This window comes from Eschscholzia californica, unplaced genomic scaffold (genome assembly GCF_041429995.1).
Source record: "Eschscholzia californica isolate CP2 unplaced genomic scaffold, dmEscCali1.0.p SCAF_4, whole genome shotgun sequence".
Taxonomy (NCBI): domain Eukaryota; kingdom Viridiplantae; phylum Streptophyta; class Magnoliopsida; order Ranunculales; family Papaveraceae; genus Eschscholzia; species Eschscholzia californica.
In genome coordinates, this window is record NW_028238461.1 from 38512851 (window position 1) to 38535050 (window position 22200).

The 22200-nt window shown below is 36.9% G+C and overlaps 1 protein-coding gene and 1 long non-coding RNA gene across 2 annotated transcripts; both read right to left on the reverse strand.

Moving 5' to 3' along the window:
* On the reverse strand, positions 1-4707 carry LOC147544537 (uncharacterized). The gene is made up of 3 exons (XR_015223940.1): positions 4576-4707; positions 3854-3930; positions 1-2433 (listed from the first exon to the last, which is right to left on the reverse strand). It is a non-coding gene; the product is annotated as an uncharacterized LOC147544537 (long non-coding RNA).
* Positions 4708-10477: 5770 nt separating this feature from the next.
* Positions 10478-22064, reverse strand: LOC147544538 (uncharacterized). The gene is made up of 7 exons (XM_086635728.1): positions 21811-22064; positions 21326-21727; positions 15939-16078; positions 15757-15830; positions 12812-12935; positions 12035-12088; positions 10478-10711 (listed from the first exon to the last, which is right to left on the reverse strand). Exons 1-7 carry the CDS (start codon positions 21989-21991, stop codon positions 10478-10480), a joined length of 1209 nt encoding a protein of 402 aa, XP_086491854.1. The 5' UTR covers positions 21992-22064.
* Between the last annotated feature and the right edge of the window lie 136 nt (positions 22065-22200).

Below are 22200 nucleotides of genomic sequence, written 5' to 3' on the forward strand. Positions count from 1 at the left end.
TGAGAGGGAGAGAAGAGTTGTATTGATAGTTAGATTTAGCTATTACATCTTTGGCTCTTTATATAGGCTCTACAAGAGAGTCACAATATTAGCCCATCCAATGTGGGACTATTCATTCAAGACACTCATAGACTATCTATTCTCTAACACTCCCCCTCAAACCAATGTACTTATCAAGATATTGATAAGTACAATGGTTTGATACAATAAAACCTTACTCATTACAATAACATCTAAAAACAAAAATAACGTAAAGGCAAAACAACTTTTGTTCTTCTCTTGAATCAATGGTGATTTGGGTTCCTCCATAGACTTCCTCCATAATACTCCCCCTCAAACTAATGGGACTTGCAAGTGTGGAAGACCATGAGTTTGAATAGACTTCCCTTGATGATGCTTCAAATTCTTACTACTAATGTTGGTGTTGCTTTAATGTGTGTGCTTGAGGTAAATAAGATGTAGATTAGTTGTAGTTTTGGCCCACTTGGGCTTTAAACAAGAAAGAAGAAGCATGATAGCTAGGCCCACTTGAGAATGAGAAAGAAAGATGAAAAGAGAGAAAAGCTTAGCCTACTTGGGCTTAAAAGAGAAAAGAGAAAAGAGAAAAACATAATAGATTGGCCCACTTGGGCTTGAAAGAGAAATAGTTGAAAGAGAGAAGCTTAAAAGCTTGGCCCATTTGGGCTTGAGAGAGAATAGAAAAGCTTAATAGCTTGGCCCATTTGGATTTAAGAAGAAAGATTTGTAAGAAATTTAGAGTGAGAAAGGTAAAGTATGAAAAAGATTTTAGAGACACACTTGAACACACAACATCACACCAAGATATAGGCACCACAGTTCCCAAATAAAATTTTTTTTTTTGAAAGCACCAAGTAGTTCTAGAGAACATCATTCTTAGGAGCACACAGGAGAAGCCCAGCAACTTTAACCCTTATGATCCGAAATCTTAAAAGCACCCACATAATAAGGAAATGAAGTGGAAACCCTAAGCAGCTGGCCTTCTTCTTCATCACTTTCTTTCACCCGAACATGAGCTCTTTGAAGAGAGAGAAAGGAAGAAAAGTGAAATGCATCAAAAACCAAGAACAAAACCATATCTCAAACCCATCCAAACTCACAAGACAAGTTATGAAACTGATTAACGCCCACTATCATCTTATTTACTGTTTTCTATAAGCAAATAATGTACTCTTTGTCCCTCTTAAAAATAATTCACTACAGAGATTTGGAACAAACTATTCCCATCACCATCTTTAAAAACCATTTGAAAAACAGTAAAGAAACTTTGAAGGTGTTTAAATAGCAACTTTGAAGGTTTTAGATAAGGGGTTTTAAATAGCAACTTTGAACCATTCAAAACAAGAGAGAAAGTAAAGAAATTTTAGAAAATGAAGATGAAGTAATATAAGAGAAAAGAAGATGAAGATGGTCTCTTAACAGTGAGGTTAAGAAAATGAGAGAAATTCAAAGATTCAAATTTGGTTTATGGATGAATGATGAGGAAAAGAAGAAGAATAAGTAGGGAGGAAATGAGCTGGGATGAAATTAGAAGTAGTAGTAAGAGAAGTTGGAAAATGATTGAAGAAGACCCACATCTAGACATCTGATGATGAGAAATTAAAAAAAAAATAGAAATAGTGAGATGAGAGAGTGATGGATCAAACAGAGATTTTAGAAGAAGGGGTTTTTAGTATAATAATAAAAGGAAGAGATTTTGAAACATTTGTATAGAACAGCCACCAAGAAGAAGAAGTTCATGAGTAGAGTTTGGTTTTTGACATTGTGAATTTGAAAGGAAGGCCACCATGAAAGTTGAACAAATATAGTTGTTTGCTTTATACTCTTTTAGATCTTCATCTCCTACTATTAACAAGTAGGGATAGATAGATTTAAGAGTTAAAAATTGATCTTCAATCCTTCAACCTTTAATGGTGAAAACCATTGTTGAAGACTTACATGAAGACTCAAAATCTTTGAAACTTGACTACTAAAAAAAAAAAGATTGAACTTATTTAGATTGAAAAAGTAAACTAGAAAACTATTCCGGTAATACTCCGGCGACACTCCGGCGGACGGTAGCCATTGACGGACTACCGCCGCCGGTTAATCGGAAACCCAAGGATCTAACTCTTTTAGAGTTTACTGGCTCTTGATACCATGTAAGATAAAATAAATATGAGAGGGAGAGAAGAGTTGTATTGATAGTTAGATTTAGCTATTACATCTTTGGCTCTTTATATAGGCTCTACAAGAGAGTCACAATATTAGCCCATCCAATGTGGGACTATTCATTCAAGACACTCATAGACTATCTATTCTCTAACATATAATATTAACGTTGTGATTATGTTGAAAATATAATAGAAATTATAATCTTACATAATGTGAGCCGTCGAAGTAAACTATGTCACTCCGGGTCACCAATACCTGCAACTGAACAACAACAAATAGGAATGAGATAACCCGAAGGTCAGCTCAGTAGGATACCTAGACATCCTACCCGCACCATACACATCAACAGTTTGATATATCAATAGTTATAAGTGATATGTATATACACAGAGATATCATTATGCACAAGAAGCAAAGCAATATAGCAAGATAATTCTTCTAGCTTACCAAGATCACGACTGAATACGCCCTCAGTCGGGGTCACCTACTATTCGGCTAGGAAGAACCGTTCGGCCTTTGTTAGTGCGTAGGCAGGCGGCGCCTTATCGAACGTTTGACTACTGCAGTGTACACATGGATCCACGTAATACCCCGGTAAGAGCTTCCGTAACTCTCCCTTCGTCATCATCGCCCATCGGGCTGGCTTGTGATCTCAATACGCATCGAATAGTAAATCTCACCCAAACAATGATACGCTTAGAATATGTCATGACTTACCCAGACGACTATAAGAGTATCGTCGCTTAGTAGAGCCATATACCCACGGCGATACAATTATCTCGTCTTGAGGCGCGTCCTATCTCCGGCCAGATCTGACGCTTCCTCGCAAGGTAACTCATTGACCATTCGAAGAATACCCAAACATATGCATGAACCTATAATAATATTAAATGATCTGATAGGCTCCCAAAGCTACAAGAACAGAGCCCTCCTAAAGGTCCCATCAACCAAAAGGAGAAGAGCGTTCTCGTGTCTCAAGGTAGGGTAAACCCTGTTTAAAGCCAAGCTTTTACAAGTGTCCACTTTCAGGGAATTAGTATTTTCTTATTAAGAAAACTCGGGTAAACACCCTCTTTTATTTCGGTGAAAACATTGTAAGTATCATTCATAACAGAATTCAAACCACACACACCAGTGGTTTAGTAGAATAAATAAACAAGCATGGCATTGGGTCAGTCCCCTAATCACTCCAAGGGTCGGAATACCCCAACTCCCATCCTCTCCGGACCCCATTCCGGCTAAACTAGAATGGTCGTTACCAAACGGCTGGCCACGCACCGAGTGTAACCCTTGACATAATTCATGGCTAATCCATAACATAAAATAAACAAGGGGACCAACCAATGCCCGTGGTAAAACAACCATTACACGTAACACAGATCAAGCGATTCCGCCTCCATGTTATACACGCAGCTCAAGCGATTCCGCCACCACGTGTTTACAATTCACACAAAACGATCACACAGATCAAGCGATTCCGCCTCCATGTGATTATTTTTCAGAAAAACCAATTTGTTTTGAAAAGAAATACATCCATAACATATAGCACACCACTACATTCATATCATACCATATCATATCATAAATTGAACTAGAGAACCATAAAGAGAAGAAAATGACTATATATATAATGGTGAAACGGGGAATACCCGTGTTCCAAGTAAGATTCATAGGATCCTACCTCTTCTTCGCTTCCAATGGTGCTCCTGACTAAGCTCCACTTCTCCTCGAGCTCCCTATTGCAGTTCATTAGTCCTACTGAAATGTGAAAGGGCAAAACGGTCATTTGACAGTTACATAACTGTCAAGAGTCCTCTTGCAGAGCAAGAATGCATAAAATGAATGAAACTATACTAGGAATGTCCTATTGGCACTATACAATTCACTGAGACGTCTCATCAAATAACTGAAATGAACATAAACCAACCAACTTCCCACAAACTCTATTTTACATTTCCGAGTCTTCATAAGCTGACAAATTATATAACACACCAAATACCATGAATCTTGAACTATCAAATCATAAAATGAACCCAATGTCACGAATCCATAACTCAACCTATCCATTTATGTGAAATATGACGAAGTTCGGGTAACCATCTCTATTCCAACTCATTTCCAAAACTATTCCAAATATGAAATTCGAGCAATAAAATAATTCGGCAGCAACCCGTCTATATATGGACACCCCGAAATAGTCTACAATCTCCTAAACATGTTTCTGAACACAAATCATTCGAAGAAATATAACTATAACTATCCCAAATAGCTCTAAATTACGAACCCAAGAGATATTAGACCCAACTATACAATTATCGAAATAACTATCGTAAACCCACCAAAAACGGACGAAATAGAAAATTCTAAACGGATAAATATGTAGAACAAGTTGAGTGGAATTACCTGGAACAAGTTTCATCGAATTCCGACCAACCACCGCGAAGAAATCGACGAAAGAAACTCTCGACCACTTCACAGCCAAAAACCCAATTTGCTTCTCACTTGCTCACGGTTCTGTTGTGAAATGTGTGTCCCGACTACAATGATAAAATGGGGTTTAAGTGGAATATGGTGGGCACGTGTTAGGCAGGAAAGGAAATGGGTTTGCTTTACAAAAGTGAGGGTGCCATGTGTTGATAAGGAAGGTGGCCATGTATTTAATTTACCTTTAGGCCCTCAATTTACATATAACTCATAATTAATTTCCACCATCTTTATAAGTCACTCAATCAAGCCCCATCAATTATTTTATGACCCCCGATTTAACATTTTTCTTTCTTCTTCCTCCCACAACCAACCATGAAGAAACTATATGGTTCTAACCGGATCACAAAGAAAACTAACGAATACATAACAATAGCCAAACAACGTCCGATCTTTACATGTGACCAGTCAAAATCTATAATTTTTTTTTTCGAGAACTATCCGATGAGTTGCACTAATCAACTAAAATAAGTAATCAATACCAAACCCCAAAGAAACTACCAAATCCGCTCGACGCTCTAACTCGTCCGATTCTCCGACTTGATGGTCTGGGTGCTACAGAATCCGTACACCGAAACCAACATTTATATGGCGAAATCCCCGAAGAACTAACGTACCTCTTCGGAATGCAAACATTGAACTTAGCGAATAATAGTTTTACCGGAAGAATTCCAAAGGGAATTGGTCATTTAAACTCACTTGAATCGCTTGATTTGTCGAACAACAGATTATCGGGTTCAATTCCTCAAACCCTGGCGAATTTAACTTTCATAAGCTACTTGAACTTGTCATATAACAACTTGTCAGGGAGAATTCCGTCAAGTACCCAACTGCAAAGTTTTCCCGAGTTGAGCTATAAAGGAAACCATGATCTTTGTGGTCTTCCACTCAATAAATGCGACGAAGATGGACAACGTCAAAAAGAACCATATGGTAAAGGATCAATAGAGGACGATGAAGACTGGATTGAGATGAAATGGTTTTATATGGGGCTACCATTAGGATTTGTGGTAGGCTTTTGGTGTTTGTGGGGTGTTTTATTGGTGAACAAGACTTGGAGGTATGCTTATTTTAGGATTTTGGATGATATAGTATACAAACTCTCTACTTGTTTGAAGCTGAAGAAAAAATAGTTGTCTGATGTTTACATTGAGAGTTCATCTTTAACCATCGTCCATTTTTGAGTTTATCTTTAATGTGATACTATTTTCTAAAGAACTCTGTCATCTCAAATCACTTCAACTGTTAGACCTTTCTTATAACAATTTGTCAGGTTCGATTCCGAGATGTTTCAGCAGTTTTACAACAACTTATCTAGAGGACTCCCAGAAGACTATTCCGAGAACCATTTTACAGAAAAATCCCCGACAAAATCGGCGTGATGAATTTACTAGAGTCTCTTGACTTATCAAGAAACAAACTTTCAGGTTTTTTGCTTCACTTGTCACATACAATAATCCATCAGGGAAAATTCCATCAAGTACCCAACTTCGAAGTTTAAACGAGTCGAGTTATATGGTAACCAACTAGGACTCTGTGGTCCTCGCTAAAAAACTGCACCAATGGAAAACGATGTGACGAAAGAGGAAGAAGAAGATGAGGAAGGATTTGCTTATGGGGGTTTTGTATTGTATTTAGAGAATATCAGCCATTGAGATTGAAGCTTTGTGTGGGAAACCAAAGTTAGAAGTTTTGAAGTGTTGAAATCCCTAAGGGTAATGTAATGCCCATGCCTCAGCAGATATTGATATGGTCCTACTTTTGACACCTAGACCCAAACCCAATGGCTACCGTTTTTAGGTTTAGCAAATGCTACACTACCCCTCCCATAAGGTCTCGACAAGGAATAAGTTTGAGCTCGCACATATAACCTCGGCTCTTGACACTTCACCAAGCAATGTGAGACTATTACAAGTAATTCTATCCTCCTTATATTCAAGCATAGTTGAATCTTCAACCGTAAAAAAAAAAAACGTGAACGGATGTTTAGGTGGTCGGTGGTCCCTTGTGTGTAGGTAAGGTCAATAATCAAGTCTCTATATATATATATATATATAAAGTCAATCATCGAAGTCATTAGTAGGTCCCTTGCGTCCGTGTCAGGCAAAATATCAAATAGCTTTATGTGAAGTCTTATAGCAAATCTTCATATAGCAACTATCTAGGAATTCAAGTCTTTATTATCTTAATTTGAGACAGAATGAGTTGGAAGTGGAGATACCAAGAACCTTGGGAAATCTTTGCAACTTGGAGGTATTACATTTGCCTATAAACAAGCTTCAAGGAGAGATTATTTAGAAATTTATCTAGATGAAAATAACAATCTGACACAAACATTTTCTTAGCCATGTAAAATTACTAGATATGACCCGTGCCGGAGGCACGGATGCTTTTGATGAATGAAAAATGAACAAAAATGTGAAATTAAAGTTGAAAAATTTATATAACTTTTGGTCCCAAATTTGAATTGAACTAATGAGTTTGAAACCAAATAAGAAATAGATAAGATATAATTTGTATAAGCGTTTCATTAAGCACTTTACACGTTAGACATATAATAGAGTACTACGAACATAATGAAAAATGCATGTAAAGTGTAAATTTAAGAAAAAAAACAAAAATATCATTAGAAAAATGCGTAAATGCACATTCCTAGCTGTGCGTATTATATTTACATCCAACTACAATAATCTGGACTATAAATTGTACAATAAGTTTAGTATTCTTTACAAAAGGATCACGACTTTTGTGCAATTTCAATGCTAGTTGCCTGTGGTAGTTCGCCGTGTCGATATTGACAGGGACTCCTGTTGCTACTCCCTACCCTCCAGTGTAGCATACTTGTGAGGATCAAGAAGTCCTTCATAGTGCGATTTTCTTCATCGATGTCATGGGGCTTTTCAAAACTATAGTGCATTTGGAACTAATGTTAATATATGGAACTAATAAAACATAAGGGAATTTAGTCTGAAGGCTCGGCAACAACCTTTGACCAATTACAAAACGTATGACTATTGATTTCTCTTCACGTTGTCGTAATGCATCACCTGCAAGGCACGAGAAAAAACATATTTAAATTCATCTTTACTAATATAAATGGAAAAATCCGATATAAAAAATACATAAATCTTAGAAATTTATCATATTAAACAAAAACTATATGCAGTCTCAATAAATCAAGCATGAAATTAGCATAATAGTCTGGTCAGAAGACATAGCTTATTGTAAAGCCAAATTAACCACTCTAGCTTCTTACAGTATACCATTTTATCAACAAATGTAAGTGTAAAACTGTAATCCGGATTTAGAGTTTAAGTGTAAATCTCAGAATTTTTACCTTTGGGCATCCAATATTCAGTAAATTCGTTAAGTTTCCATTGCCTTTCAAAAGCAGTATAAGCACAAATAACATCAAGCCGATGCTCTTTGTCCGAGGCATTTTGTTGTTGCTACCTGAGATACCTTTGACTCTTAGCCAATGTCAATTCCATCTCAGCTTCCACGACCTTCCTCCACAAATTTCTAAAAAAAAAAATTTGTCTAATAGAAGAGGAAATAAAGGTCAAAAAATCAAATCACAAAATTGACAAAGAGGCATTTTGTTGTTTCTACCTGAGATACCCTTGACTTTTATTCAATGTCAATTCCATCTCAGCTTCCACCATCCTCCTCCACAAATTTCTGAAAAAGAAAATCTGTCTAATAGAACAGGAAAAGGTCAAAAATCAAATTCCAAGACTGACAAATAATACAAATAAAATTGTTTAAAATAAAACTTAATGATTATCATTTTTAGGTCTACTATAAGCACTTGTTGTTGCTACAAGGAATTAATTAGAAACCTATCTAGCACAATTTTACTTGAGAATAAAATTTAAAATGAAGGAGAAACCAAACTTTGATGGAACTTTTCTGAAGAAGATTTCTAAGTAGTATTTTGTATTCTGCATTTTACCAACAAATCAAAAAAAATGAGGGACGGGAAAGAAGAACGCGACAAAATCAAAACAAGAGCCAAGCAAGGCAAGAGAAGGGAACCATGACAACTTGTTTACTGTCCTTGAAATATTTTGATTGATTATAAATCAAAACTCCTTGTATTAGAGCCAATAATCTGCAGGCATTCTCTCCTATGGATACTCAAGTCCCTAGAGCTCTCCCTGCTTCCTCCAGTGCTTTTCAAGTGGCTAACCCTCATACCAGTTCAATAGCTCCTACACCTCCTCATGAAATATTTCAACAGAGAGGGAAAAGGAAAGAGTCGAATGCTTTAATTGAGGTGAAGATCGAAGAAGGAGATCTTAGAAACTACATGAAGAAAAAACAGAAAGAGATGTATTGGGGTGGAGGTGCTTTGGGTAGTGGAGTTCAGTTAAGAGGAAATTCTAGCTCATCTTCAGGTTCATTAGGTCAGTCCTCTCTTGTCCCTTCTAAATGGCTCTACACATCTTCTGAGTCATTGGACAGTCAAGAAGAAAGAAGAAGGCACATATTTGCAGACTCATTGTTAGTCTCCTGGATTCTCAGGTGCAGAGAGGGAGGAAGGAGGTCAGGAACAGTCCAATCCAGTCAACTAAGCAGTGTTCTCAGTTGTTAGTCTTTTAGTTTTTAATCTTTTAACTGTCTATTTTGTGTTCTTATCTGTTAGTTAAGTTAGGTGTTATCTTGTTTCTATAGGAAGCTTTGATTCTGTCGGTGGGATAGTTTTTTTGTTTGCAGGTGAAGGAAACAACAAGTTAATATAAGATAACTTGGTTGTTTAGGTTTAGAGACAGAATCAAGCTTGAATTAGTAGTAATCTTTAGTTTGCTGTACCTTTTGTTATGATCATAACATGTTGTTTTAGATTTCTAAGTTGTTATCTTTTTAGTTTGTGTTGGTGTTTTTTGCTTCTGTTAGGTCTCCTTAATCTGTTAATCTGTTAGCTAAGTTCTGCTATTAATTTTCAAATTGCTGCTAGTTGGTTAATTTGCTCTCGAGTATCCCTTCTGTGAGGTGCCTTTAGACTTTTTCGAGACTGGACTCCTCTGCTGGTCAGTAGAGTCATTCAATTCCTTAGGTGGGTGCCTGTTAGTTTTTTGGGATTCTCTGTTAGCTTCTAACGATGTCCCAACATAAGCCCAAATTAGATAATCCCTCCATTTTGAGCTGGAATGTTTGGGGCGCTTCCACTTATCTTACCAAGAAACATCTGATGCACATTATCATGAAATATAGACCTGATATTGTTTTCCTCTCGGAAACCAAAAATAAATCTCATAACATGAAAAAAATCATACCCATTAATAAAGAATATTCTTGCTTCATGGTAGACCCTATTAATAAAGCGGGTGGACTTGCTATATACTGGAAGCACCACCTCAACCTCAGGATCATATACTCGGATAACAACATAATTCAAGCAGAATTAAACAAAGCGGGTTGGAATAAATCGATCACTATTACAGGGTTCTATGGTTCGCCTTATCATAAGAATAAACTTAAGCCCTGGAAAATACTTAATCACATGAACCAAGATCAAGAGAACCCGTGGGTTCTGATAGGAGACCTTAACACTATTCTCGACCCGACAGAGAAATCGGGGGGCACTATAGGATCCCATTCGCATATTCCTAAAACTTTGGAGTTTATTAATAAATTAGGTTTATTAGATTTGGGATATCAAGGTAATCCATACACTTGGAATAATAAGCAACTAGGAGAAAACTTAATTCAGGAGAGACTGGATAGGGCTCTAGCGAATCTTCCTTGGCTCAACCAATTCCATGCATATGGAGTTACTCACTTAGATGCAGTAGGATCAGATCACTTGCCCATCCTTCTAGACAACAAAACCCACAGTTATAATACTCCTAATCCATTCAAGTTCATCAGAACATGGATGACTCACCCCGATTGCTTCAACTTCATCGAAGACAACTGGAAGCAAATCAAGCAGTGTCAGAATTCTAATAACATTCAACAAGACCTCAGAAAGCTGAGTATACAGCTCACCAAGTGGAATAAGAATGTGTTTGGAAATATCGAAAACAATATCAATAAGATCACTACCAGCCTACAAAATAGTAAGTCTAAAGAGGAAGATCACAAACTCAATACTAATCTAGAAGAACTATATATTCAACAAGAAAGTCTGTGGAAAGAGAAATCTCGGAACAACTTCATCAATCTAGGAGATAAGAATACTAAGTATTTTCACTCTCAAGCCATTCAGCGCAACAGAATCAATAAGATTAATGCGATCAAAGACAAAAATGGTGATTGGCACGAAGAGATTACTGATATCCAGCATACCTTCACTTCGCATCTTCTTGAAATCAGCACAACAATCCACCCGCAAGAAGATCATAAGACGCTTAACCTTTTTACACCCACTATCACACAAGAACAAAATAATAACCTCATAAGGATACCCGATAGGGAGGAAATCAACTGGGTGATTCAGAGTCTCAAGAAAGAAGCAACACCAGGTCCAGATGGCTATCCCCCTTTCTTCTTCCAATCTAATTGGGAGACCATCAATGCTGATATATACGATCTAGTTCAGAACTTCTTCAAGACCGCTCAATTACCTCCAGATATTAATCACACTCATGTTTGTTTGATCCCTAAAACCCCTATTCCCCAAACCCCGGCAGATTATCGTCCCATCAGTCTCCTTAACACTACGTACAAGATTATTACCAAACTGTTGGCTGATAGGTTTAAACATACGTTAAGCTCTATTATTTTTCCTTTTCAAGCGACATATGTTCCTGGCCGGCAAATTACGGATAATATCATTATAGGACAGGAAATCATTCACTCTTACAAGAAGATGAAAGGAGTAGCTGGATATTTTGGCCTGAAGTTAGATATGTCTAAAGCTTTTGACAGAATAGAATGGAAATTTCTCTCAGACATAATGAAGAACCTTGGATATAATGAGCATTGGATCAATATGATAAATAAGTGTATCACTACTTCTACGATGTCGGTTCTTATTAATGGTCGTCCGGGGAAAGCTTTTCACCCCACTAGAGGCATTCGTCAAGGCGACCCCCTTTCCCCTTTCCTGTTTACCTTAGCGATGGAAGGCCTCAGTCGTAAGTTGATGACGAATAACAATCAAGATAGATTCTTAGGTTTTCCCACGGGCAATACTAATCTAGAGATCTCCCATCTTCTTTTTGCGGACGATTGCATTATTTTTGGGAAGAACACTTTAGAAAATATCCACTTACTCAAGAATATCCTTCAGGAATTCTGTGAGACATCAGGGCAACTGATCAACTATGCGAAGTCCAATATTTTCTATTCTAAGAACTCTCATCCCAAATTCAAGAGAATGATCATGCGTACCATGAAAGTCAAATATGCGTCCACTTCAGAGAAATACCTGGGCACGCAACTCTTCATCGGTGCTCAGAAAATGTCTGTCTTCAAAGACATTCTGGAACAAATCAAGAAAAAACTCAACAGCTGGAATCACTCGTTCCTTTCTCTAGCTGGTCGCACGGTGGTTATTTCAACCATTGCGGCGGCCGTACCCCGATATCAGATGCAGTGCTTCGCAATTCCTAAAGGAATTAGCAAAAGCATCAAGGCCGTTCAACGGAATTTCTGGTGGGGTAAGTCTAAAGGTATTTGCACCAAAGCCTGGTCTAATATCTGCACTCCGAAAAAACTAGGAGGTCTAGGGCTTCATCTGCCAGATTTGGACAATAAGGCTCTCTTAGCTAAATTGGCGTGGCGACTCAAGACTGACTTTGAAGCTACTTGGGTCAAAATTCTTAAAGCCAAATACTTTCCTAAAACTATTACCCCTGGGCCCGCTAAAGCTCATCACTCCTGGACGTGGAAAACTATAAGGAAGCACTACAGCCTACTTGATGATTTAGCGATTTGAGAAGTGCATTCAGGTGAAGATATAAATATTTGGACCGATAATTGGACTCCAGAGAGTAATGGCAGAATTCCTAACATTAATAACTCTAATCTCACTAAAGTTTCGCAATTGATCTCACAAAACAGCTGGAATACTAAAGTTTTAAGAGAGAACTTTGACATTCATACTCAGAATATTATTCAATCTATCCCGTTGAACAACGAAGGTAAAGATCAGCTCAGGTGGAAACTCACTAAAACGGGAAAATTTACGGTGACATCTATGTACCAGCACCTTAGTACCACTACCAACATCAATAACAAGAATAACCAGAACTGGAACTTCATTTGGTCTCTCCCAACAATTCCACGGATCAAAATGTTCATCTGGAAAATCTGCACCAAAGCACTCCCTGTGAAGGACAGAATAGGTAAATATATTAATAATGATAATACTTGTCCTAATTGCACGAGCATTGTATCCATAGAACATGCTCTTTTACATTGTGCATTAGCTAAAAACATCTGGTTTAAGTACAACATCATCGCGGAGAACATTACCTCTTTATCTGAATGGATTTTCTCATGGGAGAATCAAAAGAATCAATGCTACACTAGTAATAATGTTCATTTTACTACCATCTTATGGATAATATGGAAAGTGAGATGCGACCACTGCTTTCAATATGAATTAAATGATCTCAATAAAATTATCAGAATAATTGATAATTTTCCTAAAACCAGCACCAAATCTAAGAAAATTAGGCAGAATAACAGTGAAAAATGGCAACCCCCGCCAGAAAATTTTATTAAGATAAATGTAGACGCATCATATACCAATGTAACATCCAATGTGGGAATCAGTTTGATAGTTCATAATGCAAAATCAAAATTCATCGCAGCGCAAGTAACATCTAAGAGAGCGAGAAACAGTGAAGAAGGAGAAGCAATGGCGATCTTACTTGGAATCGAATGGGCGAAGGAGAATCAGTATAAGAAGATAATAGTAGAAAGTGATAATATCAATCTAGTCAAACATCTACGCCGGGATAGGCAGGTGGTGAACTGGCAATCGTTAATCCATACACGCAAAATTATAGATCGAAGGAAAGATTTTGAAGAAGTGCAATTCAAGTATGTAAGAAGAGATCTAAATTCAAGTGCAGACAAACTAGCAAAATGGGCGAGCAAGAAAAAGGCAAGCAAGAGCTGGAAGAATATTCCATGTATGTTAGTTAATAAATATTGTAATAACGTTTTGATTTAATATATGAATACTAGTTCAACAAAAAAAAAAATTATAAATCAAAACTCGAGTTTGATAGGTCAAGAGAAGAGATTCACACCGACTTCACCTTTGGACTTCTCCTAGAAACTACTCTTAATCAAATTTATAGACCAATTAAAAATTCTCCTTAACGAAGTGTTCTTGCCATTCCTCTCGAGAATTGCCCCGCAAATGCTAATTAATTACTACATAATGATATTAGAACTGTAACGATAAGAAAAGATCAAGAAACTACCACTACAACGATATTATTGAGCTCTAGACGCAAGGAAATTTTAATAAGATTGTTAACTAGGCTAAGAGCATCTCCAATACAAAACTCAAACTTAGAAACTCGGAGTGCCACATAGGATTTTCTGAGTTTTTCTTAAAGAATCATCTCCAATGCAAAACTCAACTAAGATCTCGAAGATGATGTGTCGAGAGTGGAATAGAGATATCTCAAGAGGACACTCTATTTTCAGAGTGTCCTCTTGAGATATCTCTAATTGTCCAACTCATCAATATTTAAATTTCAACCAATAGAAATCAAGTCTTCGTATATTTCCAAAATAACTAATTATTTTTTTACAAAAATAACCATGACACGTAAGTAAAATAATAGAGTTTAGAGTGTTGCATTGGAGACATACAAGAATTGAGGATCTCTATTTTCGACCCTTAGAGCATCTCCAATGCAACACTCAATCTTAGAAACTCCGAGTGCCATGTAAGATTTTTAGAGTTTTTTCTTAAAAATCATCTCCAATGCAACACTCCAATTGTATCTCTAAGATGACGTGTCGAGTGGAATAGAGATATCTCAAGAGGACACTCTATTTCTAGAGTGTCCTCTTTAGATATCTCTAATTGTCCAACTCATCAATATTTGATTTTCAACCAATAGAAATCAAGTCTTCTATATTTTCTAAAATAACTAATTATTTATTTACAAAAATAATTATGCCACATGAGTAAATAAGATAAGTTTAGAGTTTTGCATTGGAGACAACAAGAAATTGAAGATCTCTATTAACGCCACATAGGAGTGAGAATCTTAATTGGAACTTGACACATATTATAAATGGAGATTTTTTTGAGTTTTGCATTGGAGATGCTCTTAGGAGTGAGAATCTCAATTAGAACTTGACAAATAGGACGAATAAAGATTTTTTTGAGTTTTGCATTGGAGATGCTCTAAGCATCTCCAATGCAAAACTCAATCTTAGAAACTCGAAGTGCCACATAGGATTTTCTGAGTTTTTCTTAAAAAATCATCTCCAATGCAAAACTCAACTAAGATCTCAAAGATTATGTGTCGAGAGTGGAATAGAGATATCTCAAGAGGACACTCTATTTTCAGAGTGTTCTCTTGAGATAACTCTAATTGTCCAACTCATTAATATTTAAATTTCAACCAATAGAAATCAAGTTTTCGTATATTTCCAAAATAACTAATTATTTTTTTACAAAAATAACCATGACACGTAAGTAAAATAAAAGAGTTTAGAGTGTTGCATTGGAGACATACAATAATTGAGGATCTCTATTTTCGACACCTAGGAGTGAGAATCTCAATTAGAACTTGACAAATAGGACGAATAGAGATTTTTTTGAGTTTTGCATTGGAGATGCTAACCTAACCTAGATTTTCGTACCTTCTTTGCCAAATTTTATGGAACTGTGATATGGAATCCGAGTTAGGTGGAGCTTATATTTATGGTCAAGATTTATACAATAGCCCCCTTGAGGGGTGGATAGTTGAGGATGGCCGTAAGTTAACCCTGTAGGCCTTGCTAAGCATAGTTCCGAAACAAAGAAATCAAGCGCTTTTGAAAGACAATAAGGTGAAGCTCAAAAACTTAATTTGGGTAAGGGGGAGTAGGGGACTGCATTCTATTCCGGTCGGTGTAAAGACTAGGCTAGAAACCTAAACTAGATTTCGCGCTTAATTGGGATGCTTTTACCATGTAATTCTCTTCTGCCCATTTTTGGGCTTATTACAAGGTTTAACCAATCTTCTAGGTTCAACATATAGACTCTATTTTAACTTCAACAAACACATAGAAACGAACATATCGAACAATATAACATATAGTGAATGGAATCATAAACCAAAAAGAAATTTCAACAAATTCTTCAAATTTACCTCAGAGGGATTCCCATCGTCAACACCCTTGAAAGCTTCTTCCTTTTCTTCTTCCATTTTATCATCATCTTCTTCTTCCTCTTCTGATTCAACTGATTCTTTTTCTTCCATCTCTTCTTCTTCTTCTCTCTCATTACCAACTGTGAGAGAGAAGAGACACTCAAGTCAAAGGGTAAAGAAGTGGTCAAGCAGTAACTAACTTACTTAATTTGAAATAGGTTTCTCAAAGAAATACTTATAGGCACCTCCACACACACAAGTGTTTCACACGAGTCTTGAATTCTTGTTAAACAGAATTAGTTAGTTAATGTTTGTTGTAATTGTAACTAACTTTTGATTAGTTACTTTCGCTTTCTAAGACTTCTATAAGTAGAGATTGTTTGTATTGTTTTCAAGGTCAATGAATAAACAATACTTTTCATGGTACCAGAGCTAGCAATAAGCTCCAAGGGAATCACGATAGGAAACCCTAGAAAAAATTAGGAAGAAAGATCAAAAGAGTTGAAAACATCTGTCATCAAAGAATTAGTGAAATCAATCTCTTAAAACACGAAGAATTAATCAAAGGAGTTGTAATCTTCTGTATCATAGAATCAGAGAAACAATCTCTCTAAACACGAAGAATCAATCAAAGGAGTTGCAATCTTCTGTATCATAGAATCAGAGAAGCAATCTCTCTAAATCAATGGAGCATTTGGAAACCATTGAGAATCCTCAACCACGGAACGTGAACCGTAATTCAGGTCAGTATTCCTATAATCCTAACATTACAAATCTTATATCTGCTAGATTAGATGGTTCGAATTTTTTGGTATGGAAGGATCAAATTGAAAATGCTCTAGTTGGTAATGATCTAATGTCCTACATAGATGGCACATATCAAGAACCTCCTCAACTCATTGTAGTTGAAGGAAGAGATATGGTAAACCCAACTTACCTTCAATGGAGAAAGAGTGACAGTTTTGTTAAATCATGTATTAAGGCAACAATAACCCATTCAATTGCCTCAGATATTCTTGGTTTAAAAAGAGCTAGGGAAATATGGACTTACCTAGAAATGGTTTATCTTCAAGAATTTGAAGCCAAGAAGTCATCTTTAAGAAATCAACTCCAAAGCATAAAGAAAGGGTCTTCTTCCATTTCTGAATACTTGAGTAAAATTAAAACAACTGCTGATTCTTTAGTAGCAGTTAGTGATAAGTTGAATGATTCAGAATTATCAAGGATAGCATTACAAGGCTTAGGCAAGGAATATTCACAGTTTGTGATAACAATTCAAAATAGAGAGGGTATGCTAAACTTTGTAGAACTTAGAAGTAGACTAATACATCATGAACATTGGTTAAAAGAACAAGAACCGATTAATGAAGATGAATCCGACTTTGTCAAGAAATTTCAGGCTAGAAATGGTGCAAGACCATCATTTCAGAATCAGAGATCATTGGGTTCAAATCAAGTACTTGAGTCTGGTTCAAGATTTCAGCCTAGACAAAATGCAAAATCATATCCAACTCAACCCAAGAACAACTTTTTTGATTTCACCACAGTGCCTTGTGACATTTGTTATAAATGGGGACATACAACAAGGCAATGTAGAATGAGATTCAAAGACTTCTCAGAGGCTTCTTCAAGTAAACCACCTCAAAGAAACTTTGCAAATCTCCATTTGCAAGAATTTGAAGAAGAAGGAGATGAATTTGTTTACCAGCAAGATGATGAGGAAGAACAAGCACACTTTGGTGTTATTATTTCACAACCCATTACTCAAAAGTTCTCTCATGATATACCAAGTACTGAAGAGGCTAATCTTTCATTGAAAGAGGGAAAAGACAAGAAATGGATAGCAGACACAGGAGCTACAAGTCATATGACCCATTCTAAAAGTAACTTGAATAATAGTACTTCTTATAAAGGTCCAAATGGTGTAATGATAGGAGATGGAAACTGTTTACCTATTGATAGCACAGGCCAGACCACAGTTACAGTTGGAGATCACTCTTTTCAGCTTAAAAAGGTACTACATGTGCCAACTATTCAAAAAATTTGTTGTCCATTTCCAAATTCACGAAGGAGAATTTTTGTAGTGTAGAGTTTCTCCCATGGGGATTTCTAATCAGCGACTTGTGGTCAAAGGATATCTTAGCTGATGGACCTATGGTCAATAACTTGTACAACATTGATTTCACTATAAATCATTATACTAGCAAATCAGAGAGTGATGAAGAGGCCTATTTTGTCCATGCTTCAGCTAAGATCTGGCATAATAGACTAGGACATCCATCTAAGGATGTTATTCTGTCCTTGGAGAAGAATAAGAAAATTAAATTGTCTTCTAAAGACTTTAATGATCTTTGCTCTTTTTGTCAATTGGGGAAAAGCCATAGACTCCCATTTCGTCTATCTAATAGCACATCTTCTGGTCCACTTGAGCCGATTCACTGTGAAATCTGGGGTCCAACTCCAGTTTCTACCAAATCAGGAATCAGATATTACATACTCTTCATGGGTGATTTCAGTAGGTTCTTCTGGCTCTATCCCATGAAGCTAAGGTCTGAAAGTTTGAGCTCTTTTCAACACTTTCAGAGACATTATGAAAAGTTGCTCTCCACTCCCATCAAATACTTTCAAAGTGATGGAGCACTGGAGCTGGCAAAGGGAGATTTACAAGCACACTTAAGCAAATGTGGATTATGTTTAGGAGTTCTTGTCCTTACACTCCAGAAAAAAAATGGCAAGGTAGAGAGAAAGAATAGGCACATCACATCAGTAGGTAACACCCTATTGTTTCAAGCCTCTATGCCAAAAACCTTTTGGTTTCATGCCTTTTCTACTGCTGCATATCTTATCAACAGGACTCCAACTAAGGTACTCTCTTTTCAATCACCTTATGAAGTGCTTTTCAACAAGAGTCCAAATTATTCTATGATAAAGGTATTTGGGTCTTTGTGTTTTCCTTATTTGAGAGATATTAGGACTGACAAATTGTGCCCAAAGTCTGCTAGGTGTGTCTTTGTTGGTTACAGTCCTATTCATAAGGGCTACAAATGCCTAGACTTATCTTCTGAAAAAGAATATGTATCTATGCATGTGATATTTGATGAAACATGTTTTCCATTTGCTGAAAAGGGTAAAAAGCACAGTACTTCCTTTAGAGTCTCAGCCTACTCCCTACACAGTGATATCTTTACCCACTTTGACTCCAAGTACACTTGTCTCTATACCATAATATCATACAAACTATTCACCAAATGATCAAGAACTTAATCCCTCTCCTACCTCATCTTCATCTGCCTTATCTACTCCCTTATCACCATCAAATAACAACCCTTCATCACCATCCTCAGGTCCTAGTTCATCACCATCACATGAACACCCTTCATCATCATCCTTGTCATGTCCAGCTCCTGAACTACTTGTTCCAAATGTGCACTCTATGCAAACAAGGCTCAAAAGTGGTATAACTAAACCCAAAAGTATTCCTGATCATGTTATAAATTTCACTATTCCTCACCCTTTTCCAATTGGTCTTATTGTTAATATAGCACCTATTGCTGGACCAAAGACCTATAAGGATGCATCTAAGTCTGAACAATGGGTTCAAGCTATGCAAGATGAGTAAAATGCACTTCTTCTCTATAACACTTGGTCCCTTATTCCAAAGAATCCCTCTATGAATATCCTTGGCTGTAAGTGGTTTTACAAAGTTAAGTACAAATCAGATGGCTCCTTGGAAAGGTATAAAGCTAGGTTGGTTGCTCAAGGATACAACCACGAAGAAAGTATTGACTACCAAGAAACTTTCAGCCCAGTTGTCAAAATACAAAAAGTGAGAGTTGTTCTCACCATGGCTGTTACAAATAATTGGGCTATTCATCAATTAGATGTGTCAAATGCCTTCCTGCATGGTGATCTAGCTGAAAGTGTTTACATGAAGCAACCTCCAGGGTTTATTGATGCAGCACACCCTGATTTTGTGTGCCACTTGCACAAATCCTTATATGGTCTTAAACAGGCTCCTAGAGCTTGGTTTACAAGAATAGCTAATTACTTGGTCAAATGGGGTTTTGTCAAGAGCACTTCAGATACATCTATGTTTGTGTATTTTGTGGATAATCATATGCTAGTGATTCTTTTATATGTGGATGATATCATCCTTACAGGTTCTAGCATTCAGTTGATTACCACATTGGTTGCTGATTTGGGTAAAGAGTTTGCAATGAAGAATTTGGGTGATCTTCATTACTTCTTAGGCATTGAAGTTAAGAAAGATATTTCTTCTTGTTCCCTTCAGTTGACTCAAGTCAAGTACACTACTGATCTTCTCAAGAGAGCTGATCTGCTAGACAGTAAACCAAGCGTAATTCCAGTCTCTTCTGGCAAAAGAGTGTCCAAATTAGATGGAGAGTTGCTTGATGATCCTTTGTTCTATAGAAGTATAGTGGGTGGTCTCCAGTATGCTACACTCACAAGACCTGATATCTCCTATACTGTGAACTATTTATCTCAGTTTATGCATCAGCTTAGGACATCTCATCTGATTCTCTTAAAGAAAGTGTTAAGATATCTTAAGGGTTCTATTGGGGCAGGAGTTTTGATATCATCAGGAGACATCTCTGCTATATCTTGTTACTCTGATTCAGATTGGGGGAGTTGTCCCAACTCTTGAAGATCAACAAGTGGTTATTGTGTCTTTCTTGGTTCCACATTGGTCGCCTGGTCCTCAAAGAAGCAGAATACTGTCTCTAGGTCTTCTACAAAGGCAGAATATCGAGCTTTATCATTAGCTACTTTTGAATTTTTTTGGGTTTCTTATCTACTCAAGGAGCTTCATATCTCAGTAAAGCTTCCTATGCTGCTTTTCTGTGACAACATGGGTGTTAAGTACTTAGCTGCTAATCCAGTTCTTCTTCCAAGAACAAAGCATGTCGACATTGATTTTCACTTCATCAGGGATCTTGTTCTTCAACAAGCTTTGGAAGTACAATTTGTACCTTCTGATCAGAATCTGGCAGACATCTTTACAAAAGGAGTTCTCCTTTCTACTTTGGTTTACATCAGAGACAAACTCATGTTTCTCCCTGCTTCGAAACATTTGTTTGAGGAGGGATGTGAGAGAGATGAGACACTCAAGTCAAAGGGTAAAGAAGTGGTCAAGCAGTAACTAACTTACCTAATCTGAAATAGGTTTCTCAAAGGAATACTTATAGGCACATCCACACACAGAACTGTTTTACACGAGTCTTGAATTCTTGTTAAACAGAATTAGTTAGTTAATGTTTGTTGTAATGTAACTAACTTTTGATTAGTCACTTTCTCTCTCTAAGACTTCTATAAGTAGAGATTGTTTGTATTGTTTTCAAGGTCAATGAATAAACAATACTTTTCACCAACCCAATCTTTCTCATCAAAACCTAATCTTTGTTGTTCACCTCTAATCTTAACAACTAAAATCGCTTCTTCAGACCTTCTCATCAACGTATCAGACCATCTCTCCCCTGGCCTAGCCATACCCCTTCCACTTTGATCCTGAAACTTATCCACATACTCAAGATGCAAATAAGGTTCTCTATCTATCATCGCATCTTCAAAGAAGTAATCCCCTTCAATTACCAACTTGTCCAAATAAGCCTGTCTTCTATTCTTCACTGAAACTGACCTAGATTGAACTTCTTCAGTAGTCGGATTTATTAAACTTCTGATGTGATTTAAGTGCCAATTGATCTCGTAATCATCTTGTAATGCATCGAATTCAGATAACTCGTCGGGAGTTAGTTGAGATCCGTACCGTTCTAAATTCATAAACAAAGAAATTAGGTTTTAGTTAGGGTTTTAAAAAGAGAAAGTTAGAGTGAGACGGGGTGGAAATACGTACCTAAGAAGACTGCGGTGTCTCGGGAGAGAAGGTCGAGAAGAATGGATTTTGGTTGAATTGGATTAATGGCTGTATTTTGGAATGATCGAGGAAAGTAGAGATTCTCGAGTAAAGATAATCTATCTGTCATACTCTCCATTGCTAACCTACTTAGTTCCTTCTTCCTCGTCTCCTTCATCATCTCTCTCTTAAACTCGCGAATCTCAATCCCTCTCTCCTTTTAAACTCTCTATCTCTCTCTATTCTCTAGAGCCGGTTGAGGCGGTTGTCGATTGCCAATTAAAAAGCCTGTGGAAATAACGATTGATTTGGTTGAGGTGGCCGGTTCGAGTAATTAGGGTGGGCAGCGTTGGGTTGTCGATCATTTAGAGTAAGATCGAAGTCAAATCA

What these genes read in the sequence shown, in the direction of transcription:
- LOC147544538 (XM_086635728.1), bottom strand. Translation starts at nt 21,991, where the DNA reads ATGATGAAGGAGACGAGGAAGAAGGAACTAAGTAGGTTAGCAATGGAG. An exon ending in TGATGAGAAAGATTGGGTTG is followed by an intron (nt 16,079 to 21,325) that starts GTGAAAAGTATT and finishes TCTCTCTCACAG; the next exon opens with TTGGTAATGAGAGAGAAGAA. An exon ending in ATGAAGAGTTGCGTGCCCAG is followed by an intron (nt 10,712 to 12,034) that starts GTATTTCTCTGA and finishes ACTATTTTGTAG; the next exon opens with GCTGGTAGTGATCTTATTGA.